The 12,404-nt window shown below is 42.4% G+C and overlaps 1 protein-coding gene across 8 annotated transcripts in view; it reads left to right on the top strand.

Annotated features, from left to right (window-relative positions):
- CRAMP1 (cramped chromatin regulator 1) overlaps positions 1–12,404 on the top strand; it is a 50,539-nt gene that overhangs the window by 25,467 nt on the left and 12,668 nt on the right. For all 8 annotated transcript variants that reach the window (XM_075165714.1, XM_075165716.1, XM_075165715.1 and 5 more), the window contains 6 exons: positions 355–436; positions 1,482–2,747; positions 5,819–5,996; positions 10,096–10,277; positions 10,936–11,010; positions 12,247–12,328. In XM_075165714.1, the coding sequence (XP_075021815.1) occupies positions 355–436; positions 1,482–2,747; positions 5,819–5,996; positions 10,096–10,277; positions 10,936–11,010; positions 12,247–12,328 (1,865 nt within the window). The remainder of the gene's footprint in view (positions 1–354; positions 437–1,481; positions 2,748–5,818; positions 5,997–10,095; positions 10,278–10,935; positions 11,011–12,246; positions 12,329–12,404) is intronic.

Raw genomic sequence — 12,404 nt, 5'->3', positions numbered from 1 at the left:
GTGCCTTGCCTGCAGTTTTGCAGTTTAGCTAAATCTTGCTGTCTTTTCCTATCTTCTCCTTCCATCTGGAGAAACTAGTATCTTGAATCATGGCAATCAGATTTATCTGATAGGCTTTTAGATCTTTCTCAGTTGTGAATTACCTAGATTTTAAAGTTGCAGGATAAGATATGGTTTTGGTTTTCTTTTTTTTTTTTTTTTTTTTTCCTTAGAGCTTGGGAGTGGTAGGTGTGTTCTCTGTGCTTGAAACAGAATGCCAGTTTCTTCCCTTAATTCCCATTCTAGCATCAAGGCTGTGATTTGAACTTCTGACATTTTTTCTCTGTTCCCTTGCTTTGTTTATCTTGCGTACAGGATGATTGTGGAGTTACATCGGAAGGTCTCCAGCCTCATAGAGTTCCTGAAGCAGAAGTGGGCTCTCCATGAAGTGCGTGTGGTATCCTTTTTCTGCTTACTCTGTTCTGTATGCTGTGTCCTGGGAGCAATTCGCTTCCTATTCTAAGTTCATTTCTGCATCGGAAGTGTGATTCTACCTCATAAATTTACTAGCCCGTGCTTAGTAAAGGTCAGTATCTCAGCATCAGTAACGGAGCCTTTCATTGGGAAATCCGATAATATTCCACTTTTATCTCAACTTTTCTCTACTATGATCCCTTGAAAAGCTGGTTAGTAATAAATGAAGCTCCCTGCCTTTATTTCATTTTCTTAAAGAGTGTGCTTAGTCTGTTCATTATAGATGGGTGACCATCACAGGAGCCTGGATAATAACTGACGATTTTGTTTCCAGTTTCAGCAAAGAGGTTAAGGACAGATCTTTCCACTTGCTTTATGCAGTTTCACCAAATGAAGGCTTAAGCTTCTTGTCTAGGTAGCTGCTGCTACCTGTTATGTATCTATATGCTGTCTGATATCCCTACCTCTGAACTTTGATCCATGGAGTAGAAGGATTTGTGAGTTAACAGCCATTCTGTTCTCCTTTTGACTGGTATGCTATATCCTCTTTTTAGTCCTTTAATTCAGGCTTTTCTTCTTGATCTGTGAGCCTGGAAGAAGTAGGAGCATAGTATCTGAAACTTAGAAGGCTGTCAAAACATGTAAGATGGAGGTTACTGCACAGAAAGGGGAGTCTGTTTTGCTATGCAGTGACGTTGAGGTTTTTTGCTTGGTTTTGTTGGGGTTTATTAGTTGGTTGGGTTTTTTTACAATTACAGCGGTGTGTGAAGCAGAGATAAGTAATTGGAATCTCTGGAACAGAGATTTAGTTTGTGCTTGTAGCAGGTCTTCAGTGTAGTCCTTATTACTGCAAAAGGACTTTATTTCTGATCATAGAGTCTTCACATCTGTGCTGAATAGAGAACATGTCCTTGATCAGCTACTTTTTTTTTTTTTAAAAAAAAAAAAAACTTGCAAAATAGGCTACCAGGTGCTTGTTTGGAAGGGGCAGATTATTGTTGTATTCTTTGACACATTTTTTTTTTTAGCGTAAAACACTAGAAGAACGGCAGCTTCAAGATTCCAGAGACTCAGAAACAAGAGGGAGCTTCTCAGAGGAGAAAGTGATGCTCCATCTCTTCCCAGGAGAGAATTGTACACTCACTCCACTGCCTGGGGTAGCCAGAGTGGTCCACTCCAAGGCTTTCTGCACAGTTCATTGGCAGGAAACTGGCAAATGCAAACAAAACACAAAAGACTCTCACTTACTACCCCCTGCACAAATCTTAGGCATACAGAGTGGTCAGGGGACAGCTAGGGGACAGCTAAAATACACACGGGGAACAGAAGGTAAGGGTGTTGGAAGGGCAGAGAGCACTACAGAGTCAAGCAGAACCTCTCAGCCCACAGCTGAAGTTTCTGCAAGCACTGAAGATGGTGCTCCAGAGACTGGCCTGGTGGAAGGAACAGCCTCAAATCTTGGCATCACTAATTGTCTCCAAAAACCGCCTTCTGGACTTCAAGATCCAGGAGGGAACCACGAAAAGCTGAGCTCCGTGGCCTTCTGTGTGGAGGGCAGGGAGGCCCTGGCTAGTGACCAAGCAACTGTGCTACCCTTGTGCAGCACAGCTTGTGCTTGCAGTAAGATCCCTGATGTGGAGGAGCTCTCTCTGCTTGATCCATTCCCACGGTACATGAAGTCCTGTCAGGACCTGATCGTCCCAGAGAAATGTTCTTGCACAGACAAACTGCATGGGAAGGACTCTACTCCAGCAGCTGGTGATACTTCTCCTGTGGCTTTTCCAAGCGGGAGGAGCGCAGAGACATCTGACTCCTATTCACAGCTACCAAGAGGTGGTGTGGCTTCACCCGGCAGTGGCCCACCCAGATATGAAACTCAGGCTAGCCACAGCCAGGGCCAGCAGCTTGATGCTTGTACCAAGGATATAACAGATGCAGTAATGGAGGATTCTCAAGAGAAGCTGGGCTCCTCATTTCCACCTCCACCTCAGGGACAATCTAGTACAAAGTCTCTCAAGGATGACCCAAGCCGGCTCTCTCAGCAGGTTAGAGAAGAAGGATGGAGTCTGCGAACTTCTGAGAGCCTTACGCTGGCTGAAGTCTACCTCATGATGGGCAAACCGAACAAGTTGCAGCTGGAATATGACTGGTTGGCTGTCTTGGAGCCAGAAACCCAGGATGCTAGGGAGCAAACATCTGAGTCAAGTGTTATTCCTGCATGTACCACCTTTCACAAGCAGAGACTCCTAAACTGCCTTTTAAAACTCATCTCTACTGAAGTCAATCCCAAACCAGTAAGTAGCTCTTGTTCGTGCTCCAGATGCTAAACTCTTATTTGATCTGGGGAATAATTGCCCAGTCCTGTTTTCATAGTGACCAGCCTTGTCAAGGTCTTGAAGATTCCTGTGTCTAAAAACAAAAAAAAACAACACAACCCAGCTTGCTACAGAGTGGACTTTTCCTCAATATGCTGCATTTGGTTTTTACACTACGTTTTGGTTTCTGGTTTACTGTGAGTCTCAATGGTATCACAGTGAATGTTTAATGTGACTACTGAAAAGATCAGTCATGAGGTTAGGTTGGGTAGGTGCCTTCTATTCTCTCAGGTTCATAGAACCATAGAACAGCCCAGTTTGGAAGGGATCTTTTGCAGGAAATGGAGCCTAGATGACAAAGTGAGCCTAAATGAGATTAATATTCCACATGAAAACTGCAACCCTTAATTTCCAATGTTTATATAGTTCAAGTTGCACTAAGTGTAAATGTGAAAAGAATTTTTTTTCTTTGGGGTAGCATAGCCAACATAACTGTGCCTGCCACAGTGATTTTTGTAAAAATCCCAGACTCTAGGATAGTTGTTTAACAGACCCGGAAAAATATCTTCTTCCTTAGGCAGACAACTGGGAATGAACTTGCTTTCCTTCTTGTGCATTGTAACCAGTGCTTAAGACCTGCCCCTACGATACCTGGGCAGCCATTTCCACCTAGTGCAACTGATGGAAACTTAGTAAAACATCCTTTTAAAGACCAAAAAGACACTGAATTCAGCAGATCTGACTGAATTCCTGTGATGGAGATAATATGACTTAAAGATACCATTTGCATCGTATTCCAGCATAGGATGCAAATGTATCACTATTGACAAACACACGTAGTTCTTTGATCTTTCTTTGTTGGTGCAAACTTAACCCCCCCGCCAAGCTCCTTTTGATCCTGATTTTATAGACATAGAACGCAGATTTTATAAATTTAAAACCATCTTTGCTCAGATACAGCTCCAGATAGAGACTTTCTTTAAACTGTAAAGACTTTTGGTCTGACATCTCACAGATCTGTGGCAACGTCTCCTCTTTTAACAACCCCATGCAACGCTACAGGCTTGGGGAAGAGCGGCTGGAAAGCTGCCCAGAGGAAAAGGACCTGGGGGTGCTGGTCAACAGGCAGCTGAACATGGGCCGGCAGTGTGCCCAGGTGGCCAAGAAGGCCAACGGCATCCTGGCCTGTATCAGAACTAGTGTGGCCAGCAGGAGCAGGGAGGTGATCGTGCCCCTGTACTGGCACTGGTGAGGCCGCACCTCGAATCCTGTGTTCAGTTCTGGGCCCTTCACCACAAGAAGGACATGGAGGTGCTGGAGCGTGTCCAGAGGAGGGCAACGAAGCTGGTGAAGGGCCTGGAGCACAAGTCTGATGGGGAGCGGCTGAGGGAACTGGGGGTGTTCAGCCTGGAGAAGAGGAGGCTGAGGGGAGACCTCATCGCGCTCTGCAACTACCTGAAAGGAGGTTGGAGCGAGGTGGGGGTTGGTCTCTTCTCCCAAGTAACAAGCGATAGGACGAGAGGAAATGGCCTCAAGTTGCACCAAAGAAGGTTTAGACTGGACATTAGGAGAAATCTCTTCACCGAAAGCGTTGTCAAGCATTGGAACAGGCTGCCCAGGGAAGTGGTTGAGTCACCAGCCCTGGAGGCATTTAAAAGACAGGGAGATGTGGTGCTTAGGGACATGGTTTAGTGGTGGACTTGGCAGTGTTAGGGTAACGGTTGGACTCGATGATCTTAAAGGTCGTTTCCAACCTAAAAAATTCTATGATTCTGGTGGCATATGTGACAGCCAGGGATGATGTGATTAAGCAATCACAAACTAGAAGGAAGGACATCTCCTTAGACTTGGGGGGAGAGGGAGATAAGAGGGGGAAAAAACACATCAGTTATTATTTGCAAGTGTTTTCCTGTCACCTTAGCACTCTTAGTGTCTTAGTCAAAGTAGCGTAGTGCTCCTGAAAAATAATGGAGCTCTTTCAGATATGTACCATATCGTACATTCCAATAAAAAGAAGTAACTTAACCTTTTCTTTTATTTGTCAAATACCACTTTATACTGCCTGTGTTTCAGGAAGAGAGAGACTTCTTGCGGCAATGAATGTCGTGGGACTGATAGATATTCAAGAGGCGAGGATGATACTCCCTAATTGAAAGTACTGTAGACTTTTTGAAAGTTTTGTCTCTTAAATCCTCTGCATTTCATCAAATAATGACAGGAACCATAATATTTTTGCCACAGGGTTCTTTAACAGAGGAAGGTTTGATTGTCTAGATCCCTGCTATTTTCTCAAGATAATATGTAACAAAGACAAAATGTCCCACTGTGCTGTGGTTCCTTCCTTTATTGAAGATTACCAGCATAAAACAAACTATGGCAAATTGCATTGCAGTCAAGTGTGGGTGGTAGTTTTATGCCTGTGGTTGCACACAGATTCCTTAAAAAGGGAGCATTTCCTAGAAAAGCGTTTAAACAACTTAGTGAAATAACTGGATAGGCATGGAAAATTAGTAAAGCACCTTGCCATGTGCCTCTTGTTACTGCTGTATGAAATAGGAGAAGTGATGGGAAAAAATTCAAAACTATTGGTCTCTACTTGATAAGAATTAAGAGCAAAATATTTTTGTTCAGGTATACTTCTAACCAGAGGAGCTGTCTGGATAGTTAGAGTTTATGAAAATTGGTTTAGCACTGAATTAAAAACAACACCTTTTCTATTACTGTGACAAATCTGTGTCTTTACCTTTTTTTTTTTTTTTAATTTCTTTTTTATCGTGGCGTGGTCCAGCACACTGTGTGAAACTTGTTGAGTGTTAACCCCACTGTAACATAAATTAATGATATTGAACTGATGACATTTAACGCTGCTAAATGCACAGGAAGGGAATTTCAGCTGCCCACCACACACACACACAGGTATTGGTTAGAGTACTTAAAGATATTGTAGTATGTCAGATTTTTTTTTTTTTAAGCTTCCTAAGTAGAATGAGTTTAGCAATATATTTGTTGTAACAGTACACAATATTCATTTAATATGCGTGCATTTTTAGACGCCCGAGATGAGCTCTGTTGCCACCTCACCTATAAAGCCTGCTCAAGAGGAGCAGTCACTGACTCCTCCGGGAAAGGTGATTGCCATCAGCACCAGGAGTCCAGGTTGTGCACGAAATCAATCTGCCCTTCGCAACAACAAGACTTTTTCTCCTGGTGCTGCTTCCAGCTCCTCAGGTGAGTATTCATAAAAATCCATTTCAAGAGATCAGACCATTAGTACCTCATACTGTGATGAGTTCATCCCAGTAATGTAACACTGGGAGAGTGAGTGTTCTTACACTTACGAACTTAACTGTTTCAAAACACTGATATGTGTTAATTTGCTTTAGAGTTGTCCTAAATTCAGTACTGCTTTGCATCTTGAAAAACAATGCATGTAAATAATACAGTTTACAATCCAAAAGAACTGTCACGAGTCACTCTTACAGAAGGTGCTGGCATTTGTTAGGAGCTGACTGATACAGGGTATGGAATCTCAAGAGAGCGAAGGCTTACAGAGCACGAGAGTAAATATATGGTGTAAAGTTTGTTGATAAAATAATTACTGAAAATTTTCTGTGCCATTCTGCCATTACAAAATACGGAATGATTATGAATTACCTTTTTTTTTTTAATAGAAGGTACAGCTGCTATAACTTGTGAACCCTAGCCATGCAGACCAAAAATTTCAGTTCTATTCTTCAGTCCAGTTGCATTTGCCAGCAAATGTTTTATGACTTTAGAAAAGTCTGTGAAGGTGTCAGGGTTACTGGGAACAATTGTGATTCTTACTCTGTCCTTTTCACGCCTGTGCTGTAAGAAGCAGTGGACCATGAGCAATTTAACTGATGCTGTAAAACATACTTGGTGCTCTCTGTGGTTTTCATTCTAAAATGGCATTATAGCAATTTCATCTTTGTCTAAAGCTTCATTGCGCTTACTTGCAGACAAGGACGTACTCACTTAAGTATCTAGTAAAAAGCCAGTAATTTAATAGATCAGACAGATAAATTGTTACATTTCAGTGAGATACACAGGCTTGAAGGACATATCTTTTTAAATCAGACTTGCAAGTAGAATCAAATTTCCTTAGTTTGCAACATTCATTTTTATGAGATTGAGGGTAGGAAGGCTCTGCAGAGGGACCTGGACAGGCTGGATCCATGGGCCGAGGCCAATGTATGAGGTTCAACAAGGCCAAGTGCCGGGTCCTGCACTTCGGCCACAACAACCCCAGGCAACGCTGCAGGCTTGGGGAAGAGCGGCTGGAAAGCTGCCCAGAGGAAAAGGACCTGGGGTGCTGGTCAACAGGCAGCTGAACATGAGCCGGCAGTGTGCCCAGGTGGCCAAGAAGGCCAACGGCATCCTGGCCTGTATCAGAACTAGTGTGGCCAGCAGGAGCAGGGAGGTGATCGTGCCCCTGTACTCGGCACTGGTGAGGCCGCACCTCGAATCCTGTGTTCAGTTTTGGGCCCCTCACTACAAGAAGGGCATTGAGGTGCTGGAGCGTGTCCAGAGAAGGGCAACGAAGCTGGTGAAGGTCTGGAGCACAAGTCTGATGGGGAGCGGCTGAGGGAACTGGGGGTGTTCAGCCTGGAGAAGAGGAGGCTGAGGGGAGACCTCATCGCGCTCTACAACTACCTGGAAGGAGGTTGTAGCGAGGTGGGGGTTGGTCTCTTCTCCCAAGTAACAAGCGATAGGACGAGAGGAAATGGCCTCAAGTTGCACCACAGAGGGTTTAGATTGGACATTAGGAGAAATTTCTTTACTGAAAGAGTGGTCAGGCCTTGGAACAGGCTGCCCAGGGAAGTGGTGGAGTCACCATCCCTGGAGGTATTTAAAAGACGTGTAGATGAGGCCCTTAGGGACATGGTTTAGTGGGCACGGTGGTGTTGGTTGACGGTTGGACTTGATGATCTTAGAGGTCTTTTCCAACTTTAATGATTCTGTGAGATTGTACTTTATGCTTTCAGAAAATCCTTTCTGAAGCCTTTTAAGTAAGGGGAAGGATCATCTGCTGAGGATACCAGACAGAAACAGCAAGAAGATAACAACACTTTGTATCTGGTACCTGTTCTGTTTACACAGAGCCTCATTGGTTCAAAACCAAATATAATTGTTCATGTTAGTTTTGATTCGCATCACTGAATTACAAGTAGGGTTGTGTAGTACTATGGTTTGAGATATCATACTGAAACACATAGTCTTTAGTGCAAAGTCAGGAAGTGAAAAATACAGACTATGTATTCCTGCTTTTGCACAGTACCAAAGATGGCAAAGTTGGCTTCAGCTGAGGGGTTTGGCTTGAACAGAGGAGCAGTAAAAGTGTGTTCAGGGCAACATTCTACCTAGTTAATTAGTTTAGCTTCTCAGCAGTTCTGCCTGGGGTAATGCACTCAGCTTAGGCCTCAGGTGGTGGCATTCCAGCATGTCAAACGGATACCCAAGCAAGTCTGATATCTTCACCCCAAGTTGTGTTGTTTTGTTAGACAAACTGAATCCCTTTTATCAGCCCTGATAATGGTGTTCTGGATCTAAAATAGGATTGTTCGTGGTGTGGATTGCAGCCTTTAGTATACAGTAACTACCAAGCTTCTTTGTATCCTCACATACAGTGCTATTAAATGACTGCAATAATTTGGCTGTCAGAAAGCAAACTGCTAGGTTACTTTTGGTGATGAGCATTCTAGGTGCGTTCCCTGATTTTTGGTTTTTGTCTTTTGGATTTTTTTAATTGATGATCTTGAAATTGATTTGGCCTTCTCAGTAGAAATTAAAGGTAAGAAGATAGCCTGTGTCCACCCCAGAAGAACTGAAAGTGTTAGTAAACTGACAGCTGGAAAAAGCCACAGAGCTAGCTGGAGAGACAGAAAAGAGGATAAAAAGAATCATGCAAAGAGATTTAGAAAAACAGCCGTGATGCAGCATCACCTATAGTGCTTAAAATATCAATATGTAATTATAGTTGCATCCCTTTCTTGCTTTTTTTAAAGATAATGTCATGTGTATTATCCTTAACAATTCTCTCTAATTTCTGGTCAGGCAGGAGGCACAAATTTATATGTTGTTCTGCATTTAATTGATTTTTAGATACATTGGCACGCTGTAATTTTAACCTTTGGAAGAACAGCAGAATCTAGAGAGTAGGGTCGAGGTGGCAATTTAGTCTTTTAAATAGGAGGAAAATAAAACCTGCAAGGTTTATTTGTTAGGTAAATAAAGTTTGATATTCTTCAAAACACTTCTTGAATACTGTTGCCTATACCCATCTCTGCGTTAGGGTGGCCCAAGCTTGTGCTGTATTGTCTTCCTGCCCAGGGAGGCAGCAGGCATGACTGAGGATCGTTGCCCACTTTGCTTCTTCCCCCTCTGGGGGAGTCAGGTGCCTGCTGCCTCCCGGCTGGGATCTCCAGCCCAGCAGTAGAGGCTGGAGTACCATGACAAGTATGGGCGCCATATGAGCGTGAAAATAGCCGTTGTCGTCTCTTGTTACGAAAACCAGTGTTACAAGCACAGCAAGCGCTTCTGTGGAAGAGAAGCAGGTATGCTTCTTAGTAACTCAGAATGACATACTAACAATACTGGTTTTCATCCTAGCTGGATGCCTGCAGAGTGGGCACAGCACTGTGAAATCCTACAATATTTTTTAAAGTTAAAGGTAAATGGAGAAGTTTTACTTGGACCAGATGCCATTATCTCAATGTGCCAAATGTATTTCTAAGACAATCCATCTTTTGGAAGGTATTTTGGTAAATCGATCCCTGCTCTTTCATTTCTCTGTCACCAGAATCACTTTATTGGGGTTGCACTTTAAATTACCACGGGGTGGGGTGGGGAGTGTAAATAGAACATAAACATTGTAGAATAAGTCTGTGTTTGTATTATCTTCCCCTACAAAAGGAATGGTGGATATATAGTTTGTTTAGTGGGAAGGGCCCTCAAGTATTTCTACAACCTGAATAGATAAACTGGTTAACACAGTCTGTGTGGGGCTTAAAACTGAATGCTTAAATTCTAGTCTCTTTAGTAGTGTAAAATTGCATATAACCCCCTTCTTCCAAGGATTCCATAGCAAGTGAATGTTTGCAGTGTCCTTGTGAAGCAAGTAAATACGGTCAATTTGCAGGTGGGAAAACCGAAGTATTGAGAGTTTCATGATTTGAGATTACAAACAGATGGTGGCGGAGCCAGAATCCATAAGTCCCAGCTCTCTGTGTGATCCTTCAGTTACTAAATAGTTACTTTCTTTTTGTTTTCACTTTACTGTGTTTAAATTGCTGTTAAAATCTTCTAGGTTTGAGAAACCTCCCTAGACCTCTCTTGGTGGCTGGTCCTTCAAGTTCTGGAAGCACTGATGCGGATGGTGGACTCTTTGCAGTTCCAACAACTCTACCACCCAACAGCCGCCATGGGAAACTATTCTTGCCTAGCAAAGAAGCAGAACTGACCTTCCGGCAGCACTTAGACACAATCAGTGTAAGTGAGATGACTGAACGAAAAAAGTAGTGTATTGTGCCTGAGCCAGCTTCCGGTAGGTATTACAGGGGTTTTTCGGTTCATCAGAAAGTATGGACTTCCCTATGAAGGAGTGCTTCTAGTGATGCTCAAGCATAACATTATATTAGCTGGGATTAGTCAGATTTTGACTATATAACTATGCTTTGAAGTGACATCACCTCTTCGGACCTGATTCTGAATGGCATCACACAGCCTGGTGAAGCTGGTTCACTCTCTAATTAAGTTGCTCCAGCAAATATATTTGCCAGGTTTAGCAAAACTGATATTCTTATTGTGCAGCTAATTTTAATACAACCTTATTGCTGTATTTAATTCAAATACTCATTTTATTTTTATATACAAGCTCAATAACAACTTCATAGCAAGCTGCAGTAGTTAAGTAGTGAAATGGCTTTTTTGGGAGAAAGCTTTATCTCCCTAAAACAAGAAGAAAAAAAATACATTCCTGGTGGAAAATTTTCCTGCTCTAGCAGAAAGAATATTCTACTATCTGAAACAAAACACAGTATTTTAATAGTTACAACTTTATTGAAAAACAGAGTTTGGGGGGTATAATTTATTCTGTGTCTGCATGCTTAAAATGCTTTCTAATGCTGTTCTTCCTGTTCTTGTCCAGATGCAGTCGGACTTCTTCTTGCCAAAGCCAAGGAAGTTACGGAACAGGCACTTGCGGAAGCCATTAGTAGTACAGGTCAGAACAATTTGCAAAGTGTGAAATGCCTGTTTTGCTTCCTGAATAGATATCAGTAAGGCTAAAATGATTTGCACCTAACTGAAATAAAAAACTGAACTTCCCTCATACATCTGCTGGAAAAGCGAAGCTGAACATATGAAGGAACAAGCATTTTAGTCCATATTGTAACCAACCATGCTATATTCCCTGTAAGAGGAATGCCAACAACAGTAGTAGTCCACTGCATGAGGTAGTTTGGAAAAAATAAAAAAGCCCCTCATCTGAAAGCAGGTTCTGCTGTTTGGGCCTGCTGGTACTGATGCACAAGCAGTGTGTTCATGAGGCATCCTGATCTGTCATTGTTAGAGCTGTCAGTGCTGTTGCAACAAGATCCCCCTTTAGATATTTTTTCCTGCTTCCTACTCACTAATGGCTATTAAACTGGGGTGGGTATAAACCTCTGAAGTGAAATAAAACATAACATAATTTGAAAGAACAATGACTTCTGGAAAAAAATGGGACTTGCAAAGAGTTGTATGGAAGAGAGCCTGTTGTCATGGAACTTTGGTGGTAGGCAGGCGTTAACCTCCCTTAAACTACTACTATGATAACCCAGCAAAAAGGCACGTGCCACTGTGAAACCACAGGTGGAGAACACACAAGAAATCTAAAACCAAATAATGGAAACTTGTTTTGGGGAAAACAACATTACCACGTGTCAATATACCCTTTTGTCTCTTCTGCTCTGTATAAGAGTAGGGGACCTAGAAATTACATGCATACTCTTTTTTGGTACGGAGATATTCTGGTCTATGCAATTCCATTTGTTTTAAGAGCTCCCAAGTACACACAGCTGCTTCATTAATTCACACTTGTTTAATTGTAATGGAAGATCAGTTTGCACACAGACTAGATCCATCCTTAAGATCACTGCTGTAATTCTGTGGGAGATTGGAAAATTACTGCAAGTATAATCAGAAGGGAATATAGTTCTAATTAGCATTTCTCTGAGAATTGCCTACATGGAATTTTTCTCTAATAGTAGTTTACAGAGAAAACGCAATTCCTATCTGTAGCTTCTCTCTCAAGATTACGCAGACCCTATTGCTGTGTCTCTTGCATGATAATACTATATACATGCCATGTAAATACTGTGCTTATTCTGGAAGGTATAATGAGCTTCTGCGCCTTAGAAGATGAGCTTCTGTTCTGTGTTTAAATATGTTCTGGTTTATTGTTGTTTCTCCCATGTAGAGAACACTGCTCCCCAGGCCATCTGGAAATCCATCCCAGCATGTCTGTTCCTTTTCTATCTTGTCCAACTCATCCATTACAGGTGAGTCTGCATATCTTCTATCACTTTTGTGCTGCCATGAGATGGACTGGAAAGTGTCCCTCAAAACTGCATAAAG

This window comes from Calonectris borealis, chromosome 16 (genome assembly GCF_964195595.1).
Source record: "Calonectris borealis chromosome 16, bCalBor7.hap1.2, whole genome shotgun sequence".
Taxonomy (NCBI): Eukaryota; Metazoa; Chordata; class Aves; order Procellariiformes; family Procellariidae; genus Calonectris; species Calonectris borealis.
This window is presented reverse-complemented; position numbering and strand designations above follow the sequence as displayed.